Source organism: Ptiloglossa arizonensis, chromosome 9 (genome assembly GCF_051014685.1).
Source record: "Ptiloglossa arizonensis isolate GNS036 chromosome 9, iyPtiAriz1_principal, whole genome shotgun sequence".
NCBI lineage: Eukaryota > Metazoa > Arthropoda > Insecta > Hymenoptera > Colletidae > Ptiloglossa > Ptiloglossa arizonensis.
This window is the reverse complement of record NC_135056.1, coordinates 5,962,097-5,979,551: the sequence shown is the minus strand read 5'-3', so window position 1 is coordinate 5,979,551 and position 17,455 is coordinate 5,962,097. Positions and strand designations below refer to the sequence as shown.

General features: G+C 31.8%; 1 protein-coding gene across 2 annotated transcripts in view; it reads right to left on the bottom strand.

The window, feature by feature from the left end:
• Positions 1-809: 809 nt before the first annotated feature.
• Ine (solute carrier family 6 member inebriated) overlaps positions 810-17,455 on the bottom strand; it is a 36,363-nt gene continuing 19,717 nt past the window's right edge. For both annotated transcript variants that reach the window (XM_076319881.1, XM_076319882.1), the window contains 9 exons: positions 17,083-17,217; positions 16,056-16,281; positions 11,530-11,797; positions 9,296-9,524; positions 8,979-9,091; positions 8,756-8,896; positions 8,485-8,685; positions 7,062-7,238; positions 810-3,782 (listed from right to left, as the gene is read on the bottom strand). In XM_076319881.1, the coding sequence (XP_076175996.1) occupies positions 3,609-3,782; positions 7,062-7,238; positions 8,485-8,685; positions 8,756-8,896; positions 8,979-9,091; positions 9,296-9,524; positions 11,530-11,797; positions 16,056-16,281; positions 17,083-17,217 (1,664 nt within the window). In that variant the 3' untranslated portion in view covers positions 810-3,608. The remainder of the gene's footprint in view (positions 3,783-7,061; positions 7,239-8,484; positions 8,686-8,755; positions 8,897-8,978; positions 9,092-9,295; positions 9,525-11,529; positions 11,798-16,055; positions 16,282-17,082; positions 17,218-17,455) is intronic.

Sequence of the window (17,455 nt, the reverse complement as noted above, 5' to 3'; positions counted from 1 at the left end):
GTCTCATGATTTTTATTTTCTGACCTACATATATGTAAGTGAGGAAAGTATTGCAATGAAAAGTTTCGAAAAAGTTTTAATTACAAAAAAGAGAATAAACACGTCTTAAAATCTTTTAAAAAATCTTGATTATTTAAACAAAGTGTAAGGAAATACTACGCTTAAATTTTATATTTTCAAGAGTTGATTAAATTTTGAGCAAAAAGGTCATGGATAATGATGGAATTATCTCTTGTGAGTATCTCGTTTTTTCTGATAAATGTATATTCGTTATTTGTGGATATTTTTTCAAATGTTCTCAAATAAATCGTAAATTCAAATAGAGGATTCAATTTTGTATAAAACAGTTATTCTCATCGGAAAGCATTGGGACGTAACCATGTTTTTAAATTCACATTCTATTGATCCGATCTAAAAGAATTGTATAGCTTCGTATTCAATATAAGAGAAAAAAATATTGAAAACTTTTGACACGAGGACGCGTTGAAAGAACGAAGTGAAATTTTGTATAAAGAATGCTTTGATTAATTCTATCAAAACGAAAGAACGGAAAGTCGATATGCAAGTGTATAATACACGTTATTAATGTTGCAAAAGATTTTCTTTGAAAATTTATTTTTGTAATATTAATCATTTCTATATACCGAAGCTTCCAAGCATAGTCGATAAGTATTCTTTACAAAAGACAAATAAATAACGACGAAAAAAATATATTATATCATGAAATCTCGGTAAACATTTTTCATCGACAAATATACAATCGCAATGGAAGAAACAAAGGAATAGAGAAATAGATACATAAATTTTCAGTAAATCCAACTAGCATTTAATTAGTTAAGTTAGCATTTAATCGTGGCTAAGTCTATTTTATGAAAGGCATTAAATTCTAAATTTACAATATTATTACGTTTATAATACTAAACACGCTACAAAAATATATTTACAAACGACAGTGAGAATGTAATAATTTATTACAAACTAATGTGCTCGATACGTTTGTGTTATTGACAATTTGGCTTTGTAAATTGTTTTATTGTCTTGTAAAATTTATACGCGACGCATCGCCTACATTATCGGTATTTATTTAATCACGCGCGGTCACGTTGCAGTTAACAAGTTTATGCAGTCACTCTTCGTTCTTTTTCGCTACGATCGCTTTCATTGTTACTACTTATTTAATAAAGTATATAAGTATGATAAAACGTTAACATTTGTACTCGTTTCTACTTAACGTCATCTAAATGATATAGCGATTATTAAGTGCAGTGCGTTAGACGATCTTTCTTCTATATTCAACCAGTGTGGTTCACAGTATGATATAACAATCACGTACAGAAGCACATGGTAACAGTAACAGTGACGTGTATCGATCGATTCGTTAGTAATCTACGCAGATATTTATACAAATAAAACTGATACGCAGTAGTTCCCGTTTTCAAGCAACAATTTTTTTTTACACCGGATTCAAGTAATCCTTATTGATCTGTATTCGAGATAAAAATTTTGTCGATTTTGTTGCTTAAAAGGTGGAATTAGATATAATATTGTTTTCCATATTAGAATTAGAAAAACTGAACGATATTAATTAGATTTTCAAATGCTGGAACGTTTTTAATTCGGAAATAAAATTTATGGATTTTAAAAGAAGTATGTCGAATTTGTTGAGAAATTATCAAAATATGAGGATTAACAGTTTACGTAATTTATTTTTATTACTATTGGTCCCCTTAGTCCGTTTAGGAATATTTATATTATTCACAATGCTTTTGCATTGTTCTTCAAACATATTTTCTACCCTTTTCGAATTATTTTGTACAGTTGGCACGCACTTGTTATTCTGATATAAAATCGTGCAATAATTCTCTTAAAGATGTTTCAGGAATGTTTATTGGATTTTGATCCAAGATAAAAATACTGCATATGTATGTATACTATAATCCCTGACAAAAGAACACAGTAGTCTTGTATTTCTCAAATTCAAAGGCAAAAGTAATTCGGTAATTGCCATAATTATTTATTTTGATTCATATCGATCATAATAAATTGTCTTTGAGTTTGCTAAAAAAAAAGGTTACACTTGTATGGTCATTTACATTTAAGTTGTTTTTTCAAACTAATTTTTAAATATAAAACTATCGACAAATTTGATTTCCGTTATTGATTTATAAAAGTCAATATCATTAAGATATAATTACGTTACAACCGAAGAAGAAACGATTTTTTGTAGATACATGAAGAACTTAAAAGTGCAAAATGAAATCTTTTCGTATCAAACATGATACAAAATTGAGTATAAACGTGACATATACATATTTTCATAATTAATTATAACCTTAATTTGCACTTGTCCTTGTAAATTTGACAGAGGTATTATTTATTTATTATCGTTTTTACTATCTTGTTCAATTCTCAGTACTTTTCCAGTTATTACGATAATATTTCACATAATCGATAATTCGTATAAACAGAGGACGATGTTTCAGTTTTTATCTAGGCGGATGCGTGAAACAAAGAATACAGTCGATATTAAATGGACGGGCAGTATATCTAAAGAAAAAGAAAATTTACAAAATTATTCACAAATTCAAAATAGAAAGTACAGTACTCGATCAGTACTTAGATACAATCAAATGATTGGGTCTAAAGTAATGGCGGGTTCTGTTCGTTTTGGGGGCATCTCTTTGGATACTTCACGAATTTTTAAACTCGACTTTTTCGAAAACTGAGACTCGTGTACAAAATTTTTGTTGTCCTCAGTTTATTGTCCATGAAAAATTATCTCTTCAGTTGTACCACGAATTATGCGTCATTCTGTATACAACGAATGGAGCTTGCAGCTTGATTTACAACAGATCCGTGTATCTCATGATTACAATTTTTTTTCATTATTTGTCAACAATGACGAACGCATACAGCAGCTCTAAATACTTTCAATTTAACCGCATTACACGTATTTTTCGTGATAAACACATTTTACAACTAGTACGCACACGTTAGAAGGTATCGATCCAGACTATATATCGTGTTTCGAAAAAACTTGCATTTCAAAGTGAAATAATAGAGTATCGAAGTACTCGAATGTCCCGTAGTTTTTATTTATGCTTAGTTTTATGCCGTACAAGAATTCTTAAAACAAGTAATTTATTTAGAAATGCTACAGGAACCAGATCGATAAAATGTAAGTATATATACACGAGATACACGCGGTGCGATACGCGGAAAGTATTGCATTCAATGATTAAACGTAATAATAAATATATGAAAAATTTACTGGTAGTAACGAATGAATGTATTTATGGTTATCACGAATTTACTTATTTACCAAGCTACATCGTAGACGTTACTTTTGCTTTATTGTTTATTTACTTTAAGGCATCGCGATACACGCAAACCGTTTGAATTTCGGTGGTCGTGTATTACGTTGTATTTGCTGCACTAAAACTTCGAAAAATATTTACCAGTGAATCAACGATATGTTTCACGAAGTAAGAAGAAATAAATTGATCGATGACACGCTATCTTCGTTTGAAGAAGTCACGTGTCGTTGGCGACACACTGTACGAATAACAGTACACGAGATTTCGATTGAACTCCTTTGCTGTCCTATATCATGTCTGCGGTTTGGGCAAAAGAATACTAGTGTTAAGTTGTATCGGGCTGTTTGGATCGTATGGCGTCTCCTTGATCGCATCTTCCTCGAAATTGTGCATAGGCTCGGTGCAGTATTCTTGACCGCAAATCTTGCACGCCTCGAAATGCGGTTTAATAGCATTTCGTAATTTCTGAAAGACAAAAGTGAACGAGTTATACTACGCCATGACTGCGTAAAGATTTAATACCAGGTGGTTCAATAAGTTTTATCGTTTTTTCCATTGTAAAAAAGTACTGTGACACTTCAACTTTGAATAACTGTAAATATACGAATGAATTGACAGATCTACATGAAACCTCACGTATGTTCACCAAACAGTAGTACTATCTTTAGAAAAATAAAACGACAAACTCAATAGCTCCAGTTCTTATCGAACGACAAAACTTATCGAGCAACCTATTACTTTTGACACTGAGATTAAAAGATTAGTGTCGAGAAGGTGAGAATTTAAGACCGTTGCTTGCTCAGTAATACAACAAATGAACATAATTGTTTGATTATCGAATGCTTTGTGAAAATAACGAAACACTGTGGACAACAAATATGGAATTGGATCCCAAATTAAATTCTGTAAATTGATAGAACATAATGTTGGGCGAACAAAAAACAATTCAAGAAAACATTATTGTGTATACAAGAGTTCGACATTAAGACAAACCTAAGGTAAATTTTATATGCTACATACAAGCTGTTAACAAACATGCAGATTCTTTTCTCAGGGTTTATTAATCATTCATGGCAGTATAAATGAAAAGTCCCTTAACATTTTGCGACTTGAAGCTTCGTTATCGAGATATGAGTTGTTAAAGAGTACAAGTGCGACTTCCGGTGCGCGCAGATTGAATCTCAGTTAACCGAGTATGTAGCCGTACATACACGTACAAGAAACACGAGTTGTACCGCTGACATGCTGCTTCGACGCACCTTCGTGGCCTGTAATACATTTTTTGCACCGGTTTTAGTAGTTTTCCATGTACTCCTTGCAACACATAATCTTATCTTCGTCTTATCCGTATAAATGAATCCTTGACTCGTTTCGCACGAAAGTTACGAAGCTATTTCAGCTCGATGGAAAATTGAACAATTTCGATGGAAATAAAAGAAAATAATTTTTCATGCCTAAACGTATAAACACGTTCTCACTTAGGGGAGATTCTTCGTGTCACTTGTGGAAGAATAAGCAATACTTAGAATTTTTTATTAATGGACTTTTTACAGCGAGACAACTAAATGATTTACTCGAGAAAGGCCTCACATTTTTGTCAACATCCAATAGCATTTTATTGAATTCGAACCTCGGTTAAATGCCTAACAGGAAGCATTACCCAATTGACAATCGTTGATTTTTATGAATCGTTGATTCTTTACGATAAGAACTGGAGCTACTAGGTTCGTCGTTTTATTTTTCTAAAGACAGTACTACTGTTTGATGAACATGTGTGAAGTTTCATGTAGATAGGTCAATTCACTCGCATATTTACAGTTATTCAAACTTGATCAAAAATAGTTAAGGCGTTGAAACATATTGTAGTATCATAAATTAAGGGACAAATGGACGGTTTGAGTATCTGGTGTGTGTGTGTGTGAGAGAGAGAGAAAAAAACATTTCACAAAAGAGTGTGAGAATGAGTGTAGGAACGTGCAATCCTACGCAGGGGGTTATAACCGACGAAAGAGGATTAATTGCTGGGACAGTGGAGTTTTCGGACGATGACGATAAGAAGCAAATCCACCGTCTGTTTATTGTCCCAGAGACCACCATAGACGACAAGTGCACCCAGCCTACGCCTCTCGTATCCCCCGAGACGGCCATGACCTCTTGACCCACGTCGTGTAGGCCCAGAATGGGGAATGTAAAGGGGACCGTAGCATTGAACGAGGATTGTTTTATAGCGTGTTGTTCGAGGAAAGTAGCGTGTCTCTGATAGAGAGTCGTTGTCGGTAGTTGTTGATAAGCGTTGTTGATTAGTGTTAAGTTTAGTCACGATTGCTTTACACATGTAGACTGTGTATAATCGTATTAATAATCTATTTTCTACAGTATTAGCTAATAAAGGCTGAAAATTATCTTTAAAATTGTACATAGTTAAGTACCTCGAATGGTAATAAAAATAGAAAGAAATGTGTAGATAAAAATAGTTTCAGATCAACTTAACTAAAAATTTCATTAACAAGGTAACTCGAAAAATCAAAAATAATCAAGCGATGCTAAAACGTAAATATATTTTGTCTCAAAATTTTGAAAAAATTAATTTTCGTCGAAAATTCTTTTACACTGTGTTGTAGAATATGTAACACCGTGAAAATTTGAATAAATATTCGATATATTTCACGGTTTTACAGACAATTTCTTCGAAAGAGTATTTTCACACCTAGAACCGTTTCGTTGATAAAATAAAAAATAGTTTCGATATTAGCATTACTGGTTCTGAATTTCTGCAAAGTTTCAATTTTTTTAAATTTTCATCTTGCCGTAATTTCTCGTTTAAGTTTTGCGTGGTGTCACTGTAGCCAATCAAATCGTTTTTTTAACATTTCTTGTGAAAAGTATTTCCGTTGATTGAAAATTACTTTCGAAGAGTTTAAAATATGTGAATAATTCTAAAAGTGTGGATGTTATGAATTAGTTGTGTTATGTTTGTTGCTGTCTTTAATTGACAACGCGTGTGAGTATTCGCGTCCATCGAGCTGAAGTACCTCAGAGCAATCATTTGTTTAATATTTCTTGTGAAACGTATTTCTGTTGATTAAAAATTACTTTTGAACAGTTTAAAATATGTGAAAAAATCTAAAGGTGTGGATGTTACGCATTAGTTGTGTTATGTGTGTTGCGGTCTTTAATTGAGGACGCGTGTGAGTATTCGCGTCACCGTACCTCAGAGCAATCATTTGTTTAATATTTCTTGTGAAACGTATTTCTGTTGATTAAAAATTACTTTTGAACAGTTTAAAATATGTGAAAAAATCTAAAGGTGTGGATGTTACGCATTAGTTGTGTTATGTGTGTTGCGGTCTTTAATTGGGGACGCGTGTGAGTATTCGCGTTACCGTACCTCAGAGCAATCATTTGTTTAATATTTCTTGTGAAACGTATTTCTGTTGATTAAAAATTACTTTTGAACAGTTTAAAATATGTGAAAAAATCTAAAGGTGTGGATGTTACGCATTAGTTGTGTTATGTGTGTTGCGGTCTTTAATTGGGGACGCGTGTGAGTATTCGCGTTACCGTACCTCAGAGCAATCATTTGTTTAATATTTCTTGTGAAACGTATTTCTGTTGATTAAAAATTACTTTTGAACAGTTTAAAATATGTGAAAAAATCTAAAGGTGTGGATGTTACGCATTAGTTGTGTTATGTGTGTTGCGGTCTTTAATTGAGGACGCGTGTGAGTATTCGCGTTACCGTACCTCAGCGCAAGTGTTGCCGTTGGCTTTGACAAACTCGTAGATAGCGAAAGCGGGAATGCAAATGAGAGAAAGAGAAGATATTCCCCAGCCGATTGCCTCTGCCCACCACGGGTACTCGTACTCGCCGTTGCGGTAGGTCGGTGGTTCATAATCAATTAAACTGAACACCCACACAGCCTGAAACAGTCGATGATTTATAGGGCTTTGCTTTGCAGCTAACATTTGCACGAACTATATTCTTAAATCATTGTTCTCGACAAGGAACTAATTACTTTGAACAATTTCCCGCGAATGGATTTTGAATAAATTGAAAAATTACACAGAGTGTAAATAAACTATGATAATAAACCTTCGGAGTTGACAGAACTCGTTAGAAGAAACAAAGTTGTGTTTTCAGTAAACATACTTGAGGAAAGTAAATCAAGGTTCAAAGATATTCAGCTTCATAATTTACGTAAAAATTTTTTGTTTCTATCTACATGTGTTGTCAAATAATCAATATACAACAAGGGAAGATAAGCCTAGAATGAATGTCTTATTACAGATTGTTCCAGTTTACGATTTGATTTGTATCGCAGTTCGATTAATATCGGTACTAGAAAAAGTTCATGCGGTTTTCGTAGCTTAGAAACAACGGTATGTTTTACAAACCGCCGATACAAATTTGCATATTCCGTTTTCCTAAAAATTTGTTTCTTTGGATGAAAAAACTGTTGTCAATTTTACATTTTCTTCATTTCTAAATATCTTTTCTGCTACATAATTTTTTACGGGTAACAGCAATTGTATATTCGGTATAACTTCAAAAAATAAAATCGGGAAAAATTTTAAAAGAAGCAGCTGGCATTAATAAACCATAAGGGTATTTTGTTTTTGCAAAAACAAATTTCAGAACTTGGCTGAGAAATTTTCATTCATCCACCTTTCTGGGGTACCTAGTATGCTTCGTATGTTATCTGAAACTACTAAAGATACAAAAAAGTTGTTTATATAAAAATTGTTTGTTTTGAAAAGAGAAATATAATATTGACGATAAATTATGGAACCATACATACCAATTAAAAATCTGAAAATCTTTGAAACCCAGAGTTTTACGATATCTGTTTACTATTAACTTTCTCGTCCTTTCAATAAATTCTATCAATCCCTAATGTTTATACAGATAATTTACTTACAATCTGTACAGAGGTTCACCAACGACAGGCACACCTATCTTATTTGTCGTTAAAGCGAAAACATGTTCAAAGTAAAAGTTTCACATAGTAACGAGACACGAAGTTCTACTTTCGTTGAAAACATATATTTACAAAGTTCCCAAGCAAATGAAACTTATATTTACGAGATCGTTTGTACTGTCCTTTAATAGTTTCGTTTAAGAACATAATTTAAATTTAATCGGTACTTAGCGAGTTATTAAGTTTACCATGATAAGAAGAGGCGCCGCGATGAGCCAACAGAACCGGAAGTACGCAGACGGCACGCGACCAGTCATTTCCTTCACATTATTAGACAGTCGTCGTACACCGTAACACCAGGATATCGCGATCACTTCGAAGAAAGCTAAAAACATGATCGATATCGAGGCTGCGTAGTGGTCTATCAGTTGGAAGAAGTAAATGCCACCCTGTAAATAACGAAAGCTTTATAAATAAAAACGTAAGTTCGTATAAACGGTACACCGGAGACTTTCTTACCTGTGTGATATTAGGTAGACCAAACAGAAATGATATAACGCATACTAAAAGTACCAGCATTTCGTGGCACACGAGATGACGTTTCACCCATTTCGGAAAGCCATCTTGTATCGACGTGACAACCACCTCCACTATTGCGAACTGGAATCGTTACGAAATCAAGCGTGAAAACGATATAATACAAATTTTAATTTTATTTTTTTTTTTTAAATTTTCCACCTACCTGACTATTCAAGGAAAGGCAGACTAGCATAAAGAAAAATAACACGGCCCACAGTTGGGATGCTGGCATCTTGGCTAGCGCTTGGGGGTAAACGACGAAAACCAGGCCAGGTCCTTGAACGGAAATTATGATTTGTCTATAAAATTGCAGGAGAAATTAATCCGACGTTCTCCGGGGTAAGAAATATTTCGATATTAGACGACTCGAAGCAACAAGACGGGAGCAGAATATCTTGCTGCGAACCTTTCGTCTTTCTTCGATCGTATTCGAAAAGAAATTACAATTGCTAAAAAGAAGATCCTACGAGTTTCACGTACCATCTGTCAGAACAGCCTCGACAGACATATTTTGTTCCACGGCGATGTTACCGATGGTTGCGAACGAGAATATTCCAACTAGCAGGCTGCTGAACGCGTTTATAAGCGAAACCGCAACGCTGTCCACTAGGATCGTGTTGTGGAACTTGTTGTAACTCGCGAAACATATCATCGAGCCGAACGCTATGCCCACAGAATTGAAGATTTGGGCAGCTGCATTGATCCAAACCTAAACACGATTCAACAATGGAAGGTGAAACGTAAATTGGCAGTTCTCTTCGACGACTTCTAAATCAAATTAGTACAAAGTTCTCGCAATAATTTGTAAGTTTCGTTCGCAAAATTATCCCTTCTGGTATTACCGAATCGTAAAAAATCACATACGAATATTGTCAATTGTTTTGCTCGCAACGAGGAAAGTGAATACAGAAATGTTTAGTCGACTACTTTTTAGATTCCTTTTTTAAGAATGAAATTTTTCACCTTCTCACCAGTGAGGACGAATTAAATCGTCGTGAAAATTATAAAATTATAAAAATTCCGTTTCGATGAAGTGGACGTAACATTTTTCATTCTCATTACAGAGCTATAGTAGCTTCAGATTTTTGTTGTTTTTTTTGGTATATTTTCGATGATATCTTATGTATATCATTTTGTTCAACATCATTTATCCTTTTTAAAAAGGCGAAGGCAACGACTAGTAACATAAAATAAAAATTCTTTATTTATAAATCGTTCAACTTTGCCTTATGGCATTTTTTTCTATCTTCAAGCGTTTTAAAAATATAATTTGTCCCCGTTGCATAGCACACCCTGTATATTGGGAGATAAGTATTCCACGACTAAAAGAGTTTGAGAAACGCTGATCTTGAAGGTTGTACCGATCTAAGAATACATATATTGACAATAATTAAGAGGTAAATATCACTGTTCCTCGTTTATAAATTCTGTCGATTTTTATGTATGTATTTCACGATATTTAAACTTATACAAACTTTATAGATTAATGAATCGAGCGTGATCTTAAATAAAAAAACTTGTCGCTATTATTTTGTTAATTATTGGGCTTAAACTAGACAAATATCAACAGATATTTTCTGAATCGAAATTTCCTGCTATTTTAAATACAGATATAAAAAGCTATGCATTTCGCATAAAAAGTTGAGTAACCTTGAAAACTCGTTAAAAAATGGAGATGAGAAAAAAGTGATTAGTGTACAAACATATATCCTTTCAGATCGACTCGCTTACGATTGGAATTTGCAATACATTATCTCTTTTAAAAATATAATTAATAAAATATAATTTTCTGGAAACTTTTGAATGCTACTTATACTTGCAAAATTTTATTATATTCAGATTAGAAGTAAAAAATTATTTGTGGACTTAATCGACCGATAAGTGAAAATTTAAATAATGTTACATGTTGAGAATAATGCTGTGTATATTGTAATATTTTTTAGTTTTAAATTCATTGTTTAAACATTTCATGTCCTCCGTATAATTAATTGAACGGAAAGTATAATTTCATAAAAGAAATAATTGAAAATAAATCAATCTATTTTTTTTACAAATTATATATATATATATATACATACATATATTTACTTATTTACTTATTTATTTATTGAGAAAAATAATTTGTCCAGCAACGTGGCTTTTAACCACGATCATATGCTAATACCTAGATAGAAGCACTTACTTTCGTCGTTAATTTTACTAATCGTTTAAGTTATACTTATGTGTGGCTAATAGTGTCACAATATGCTGAAAATGGCTCTACCATGATTTCACATTCATTTTTGTCCATAAGTCACTGAACACATGTATATGTGCTTCGTCCGCACAAAATAAGACCAAAATAACACTATGAAATGAAGTTAATTATAGTATAACAACTTATTAATTCCTCATATAAATCATATTGTAGGAACAGTATATATATATATATATATATATATATATATATATAACATAGTATATAATATTTATATAATATGTTAACGTTCAATATGGTTTATATTTTGTCTATAATATGAAGAATTAATAAGTGACAATACATAGTTTGTGTATATAAATTGTACAATAAAATAATAAGAGAAATGATATGTTTGCAAATCTTCGTTTGCATAATCGAACAAGTAAACATCTGATGATTTATGAACAACAGTGTACTTTTCTATGGTCGCTCTGTAATCGATTTTTAATCATTGAAAAAACAAGATACGCGGTACCTTTGCGTCAGCGAGTAGTTCCCAACGGGGATGGAAGAAGAATTGTAGACCCTTGTCAGCACCTTCAAGGGTGAGGGACCGCGTGAGGAAGGCGACGATTAAAAGGAATGGCAGAGTTGCAGTTAGGTATCTGACTTGTGCCGACGACTTTATAGACTTCCAAACGGAAAAGTACACCAGGATCCAGGCAGTAATCAAACAAGCGACGAGCTCCCATCTCAGTGCTCCAGACTCTTCAATTCCTTTGCTAACCTGCAGTACCTTGTTGCTAAATTGCCAAAAAAAACAAACCCTCGCGATTAGAACAAAATTAGAATGCTGTGTATAGAATCGAATCGTGTATTTTAAATTTCTGTACTTATTTACAAAAACCTACGGCTCATACATTATTATGATTTTAAAATATGCTGAAAAGACAAGGTTCTGAGTAACTTATGTTTAGAATTATACAGGTGTTGGTTATGGCTACTGATATATGCAATTTTGGAGTATTGTAATTTTTGTACACGATCATACCGAGTTCGGTATTCATATAAAATATGAATGCATAATTATGATTTATTTTGAATTTAGAATTGTTTATTCGTCATTGTCGCGTTATAAACTGAACAAAACTAATCGAAATCGGTTAAATATTTGGGAACATGATTATAGCGCAGATTACTTCATCCTGCACAGTACGTGTCAAGAGTATGGTCATCAATGATGTGTAAATGTTTGTAAATAATTGTCTAAATTGTTTTACGTTTTCGATCCTTGTTTCGAGTCCTTATCAAGAACAATACTAATCTACAAAAATTAAACATGGATGGAGTAATCAAACTGAGAATTAACAAAGATTTCTGCCACAGTGCTTACAAATATTAAGAAAAGATACAATTGTTAGTCCAATATTTAAAATTGAGAGAAAGCATTAGTATACGAAATTAAGAAGTATGAGAGCCGCATAGATATATACAAATTAACTATGCATATAAATTTATTAAGAACTCGGAGAAATATGTATTGTTAATGAATACATTAATAAAGCCTGTAGAAATAAAAGAGTATTCCGAGAGAAAGTATGCCTGACATGAATTTCAAGGAATGCATTGGAGTGGTTGAGTGGTGGAAGTGTGTATTGTTTGCACATGTGTGAAGATAAAGACGTGTAAGGATGGCACGTATGTAACAAAAAGGGTGCGATCTGTTAGAGTTAGTCAAAGAGTTCTGTTTAAACGAGCCTAGAGAGCACTTGACGAGTACAAAGAACGAATATTAAACAAGTTAGAGGAAAGACTATATAGCGAGAACAATTTAGAAAGTTAAAAGTAGAGTTTATACAAAAATTTGTTAAAAGTATCAAAGTTACATTTCAATATAATCCAATGAGTTGTTCAATATATTGCTAGTTAATCAGGAACTCTTTTTATAACCTGCCTGTTTAGAATTTTTACAGAAATATATTTTTATTCTGATATGTAAATATTTTTTTTACGAAAGTATTTTAAGGATAGCATTGTTTTAACTGTTTCTAAAAATTGAATTCCTTTTTGCATTTTCTTGAAATTCAATCTAAACATTTCCTTAATCATTAAGGCAACATTTGAAATAATAACGAAAATAGGTATGTGAAAGTCAATTATCAAAATGATCTAAGTAAACAAATTTTACAACATTGAATTTATAAGTTATTCCAAGTTACGTCATTCTACGGTGTTTTAAAGTAGAATAGAAATAATATTAAACAATTATAACTTAGATCAATTTCATATTTATCATATGTAGCGTGTTCAGTATACTGATGATACAAGTGGCGATATCGTCATTTTACATGAGAAAATGCATTGTAAATACGCAATGAAATTTGTTCGTACAATAATAATGATTTATTTAATCGTAAACAAGTAACTTTTTTTATTTTGAATGATTAATCATCGATTAGATTATTTACCAATTATTTTTTGATACGAGGTTTTATTTTCAAAAAACACGATTTTAAATATTTCTGAGAAATTTGTATGATTAACTAGCTGAATTTGACAAATTTCTCGCGTAGAATAGTCATACTGCTGTTTGTACCGTTGTTTACTGGACACCCTATATAACTTTTTTTGTGGAACATGTTAGAGTGGTCAGGTAAGATACTGGCCAGTAAAATGTTCTAATCTATTTCATGTTATCGAATCAATGTCATACGACGAAAATATAAATTGTATAATAGAAAAAGAATGCGATTGCATAATATTTTTAGAATGTTCTGAAGAGGGACTCCAAGTGGGCTGGAAACGTTTAGCGAATGAAACGAATTAATATTCATTGACTATATAAGATGAGACTTTTGAGAAAAAGTATGCATTAATCACGTTCAAAACTAGATAGCTTCGAAAGTAGATGAACAAAGAAAGGAAACAAGTGGTAAATGAGATTTGAACATACCTTTACCATAAAAATTCCATTAATAAAAAATCAATGCAGAATCATTATTCTAGAAACGAAAATGCACAGAACTTTGTGAATTGTTACTAGAGAACTTTGTGTATGTAATTATAAATCAGTTTTTCTACGGTCGATTATTAATTTAAATCTTTGAAAATTCGAACAAAGAGTCTTATTGAAAAGAATTTATTGGAACCTTGTTTAACAGGTTTCATGCATGATAACAACGAAAATTTGTATACTATCATTTGGAAATTGCTTTTGAAAACAATGTCAAATGTAACCATCAACGGAGACATCGCTTATTTCCATACTTGCATTATTTTGTAGCAGTATAAGATTCTTACTGTTAATAGGTAAATATTAAACATTAAAATTGTGCCTATTGTTGAAGAATATAGTACCTTAAAGGACGAGAGTCGATATACGAGGTAAGATATTACGAAGATAAAAAAAATTGCTACCGAAAAAATTGCTATAAATAATATTGCTAAAAAATACTATAGAAGGTTCATTATATCGTTTTGTATACTAACGAATTATGATAAATTAATACATTTCATTACTATTCATAAAATAATCGGTACTTTAAATGCGTTTCTAATCGTTTGATCACTCAGGAACCACTTAGCAGATCGATGTAAAACTTATGTTGCATATTTAGAAGAATATATACAATTATTTTACATCTAAAATTGATTTATTCTTTTAATATATTAAGGAAAGTTTCAGAAACTGCCTATTTTTTGTTTAAGAAATAAATATTTTAAGAAACTTGTAAATATAATGATAGCTACAATTATGTAGTTTTTAAAAATTCTAACTTTCTTTATTTCAACAATTTGGACTATAGAAATCCGTCATATGTACCAATACGACGTTATATATCTTTTATATATGTATATTAAAATTTTTGAATAAAAACTGTCATAAATATTGTTAAAACTATATTCTTTTAATATATTAATGAAATACTTGATATTACACTGATTTTTTTTTAGGGACCCTCCATGAATTGAATTTTACTTTGGCTGCTATATGTACTCTACAGTCATGTAGCTTGATATACTTTTCCTCTTTTCATTTGTTTTACCATTTTCTCTTCTTAATTTTTTAACATATTATTTTATGTCTTTGAAGCGTGTATCAAAATTAGAAGTGAAAGTATTGTTGCTCTTTCAACAGCTTTGTTTGATTTTTATTTAGGGGAATACTAACCTGAGTTGAAGTCCACATTAGAAAGTTTGACTTGTCTTTTCGGATTACACAGTTATCCCAGTTAGATGAACTTAAATCGAATCTTCTCGACTTCATTTGTAACATGTAACTTTGTTAAAAGGTGAATATATTCTTGTTTATATCTTGAATGTTCGCATAAATGTGCATATTGGTAGTATTTTTGTTGTAATTTTCCAGGTACGAATTAATTATCAGTTTTTTTGGTGTCCAAGAAGCAATATCTGATTATTTACATCTTTCTTTCGGCCTTCAAAGTAATAGTTTTGCTTGTGAGAAATAGGCAAGTTGTTGATTCGAAAAGAAAAATCATCTATGCAATTTATCATTGAACTTTGACATCTTTTTAAATTTTGATTTATTAGTATGGTAAAAATCTATTCCGCAAAATAGAAAAAAAAAATTAAAGAATATTAATTTTATTTTAAATTATTTTGCATCAAACTTTATCAACGGAAGAAATATCGTTTTACGATTGTTAAATTTTCGGTTGTTTGAAGCATCTGCGAGAAGAAATTTTTTTGTCACAAAAATCGTCTATCATTCAAATTTACACGTTTCGATCTATATATGTCTTTCCACATAAAATAGAAAAAAAAATGAAAAATGAGAAAAATCTGGACAATCTGTTCGCAAAACGCGTTCGACGCTGTTGTATGGTGCGCTTTAGTAATTCTACAAGCTCCCAAAAATATTCTATAATCTAATTCAAAACTAAATAATAAAAAAAAATTGTCTAATTTCAAAACAAAACATACGAATATATTTAGATAGTTAAACTAGATAGAAGATAATATAGAAAATAAATTTTCGACTTTTCTGATCCATGCACTGTGGCTATCCCCCTTAAGTCCTCTAATTAAAGTAATTACTCGAAAAATTCTTCCGATGGTGTTCTGGAAGCATTCGGACGAGTGCGATTGTCGATGACACCGTACGTAGGTAACCAGCAGGCCAGCGAGTTCCACGAGTTGTCACAGTCGGACCAAGGTTGCTTTGCTCTGAATGCCGCAAAGAAATAATATATAGCGTAGGCTATTATCACATTATGGTAGGTTGACATCAAAAACGATATTACCACCGACGACAAGCCGGCCCCTGTTTGAAGAAATAAAATAGGATCAGTTTCATCTCCAAAGGCATGCGACAAGTTCCTGAAATGCTTGACCAAACATCGCGAACTTGTTCTACTAATTGTAGCGTTAAAAGAAACTGTTATACAAACGTAGTTTCGTGAGTGGTACTTTACATCAAAGTAACACATTAAACGAAATGTTTGAGATAGCCTGTTTAGAAGAAACGATTGGAAATTTCTATGAAACGCTTCGTAGAGATAGGTACTGGCCTTCGGTAATGAACTCGTTTGAAGTATTCTTAGATAAAAAAAGAAACTCCGAGTATCCAGCCTCAGGCGTTTTCTAATTAAGACGATATCCTTTTTAATTAATGTAACTCTTAATGACGAGGGCTCGGCATTTTGCGCACAGATGGTGAGAAAATTGGTTCGATTGGATGCGAAACCTTGGAAAATTAATTCGGAAACGTTTACAGATTTGTCTTTCTACAACAGTTTTCTTTATTTAGATTTAGTAGAATATATTTCTAGCATTTGATCAAATATTTTAGGAACAATTATGTATGAAAAAAATTGCGACGCGTACGAAAGTTTCTTCGAAAATAAATGAAAAGCGATAAAAATATAAGAATTGGAAAATAGTGATATATATAACTATCTTGAGCAATCTAACTAATTTGAGCAATCGTTAAGTAGGACACAAAAATTAAGCGGCATTAAAGTCTTGCATTTATTGTTACAGAATTTAATATGTTATTTCATTGGCTAAATGATAGTATCTGAAAGTTACTATTTTATTTAAATCTTATTAAATGTTCGTGTACCTTTGAACAAAGGACAAATTTGACCGAGAGCACCAATCGGTCCTCGTCGAGTGAATTGTCCAATACTAAGTTCCATGTATAATAACGGTACTCCACATACAATAAGTATTAAGAAGTAAGGTATCAAGAACACACCTGAAAATTTTAAACAAAAACATTATACTGCGTTTCATTCTGCTTAAAGACATTTAATAATAATTCTGTACCGATAATTTACCATAGTTACTCTGTCGGAACTGTTCAATTTGTTCAACAATCGATTGTAGTACAATCATATTGTACAGTCATTCACGAAAAAATCGATCGATATTCAAAAAGATGTCTTTTAACAATTCTTATGTATTCCAGTAGTTAATAATTTCTAACAATAGTA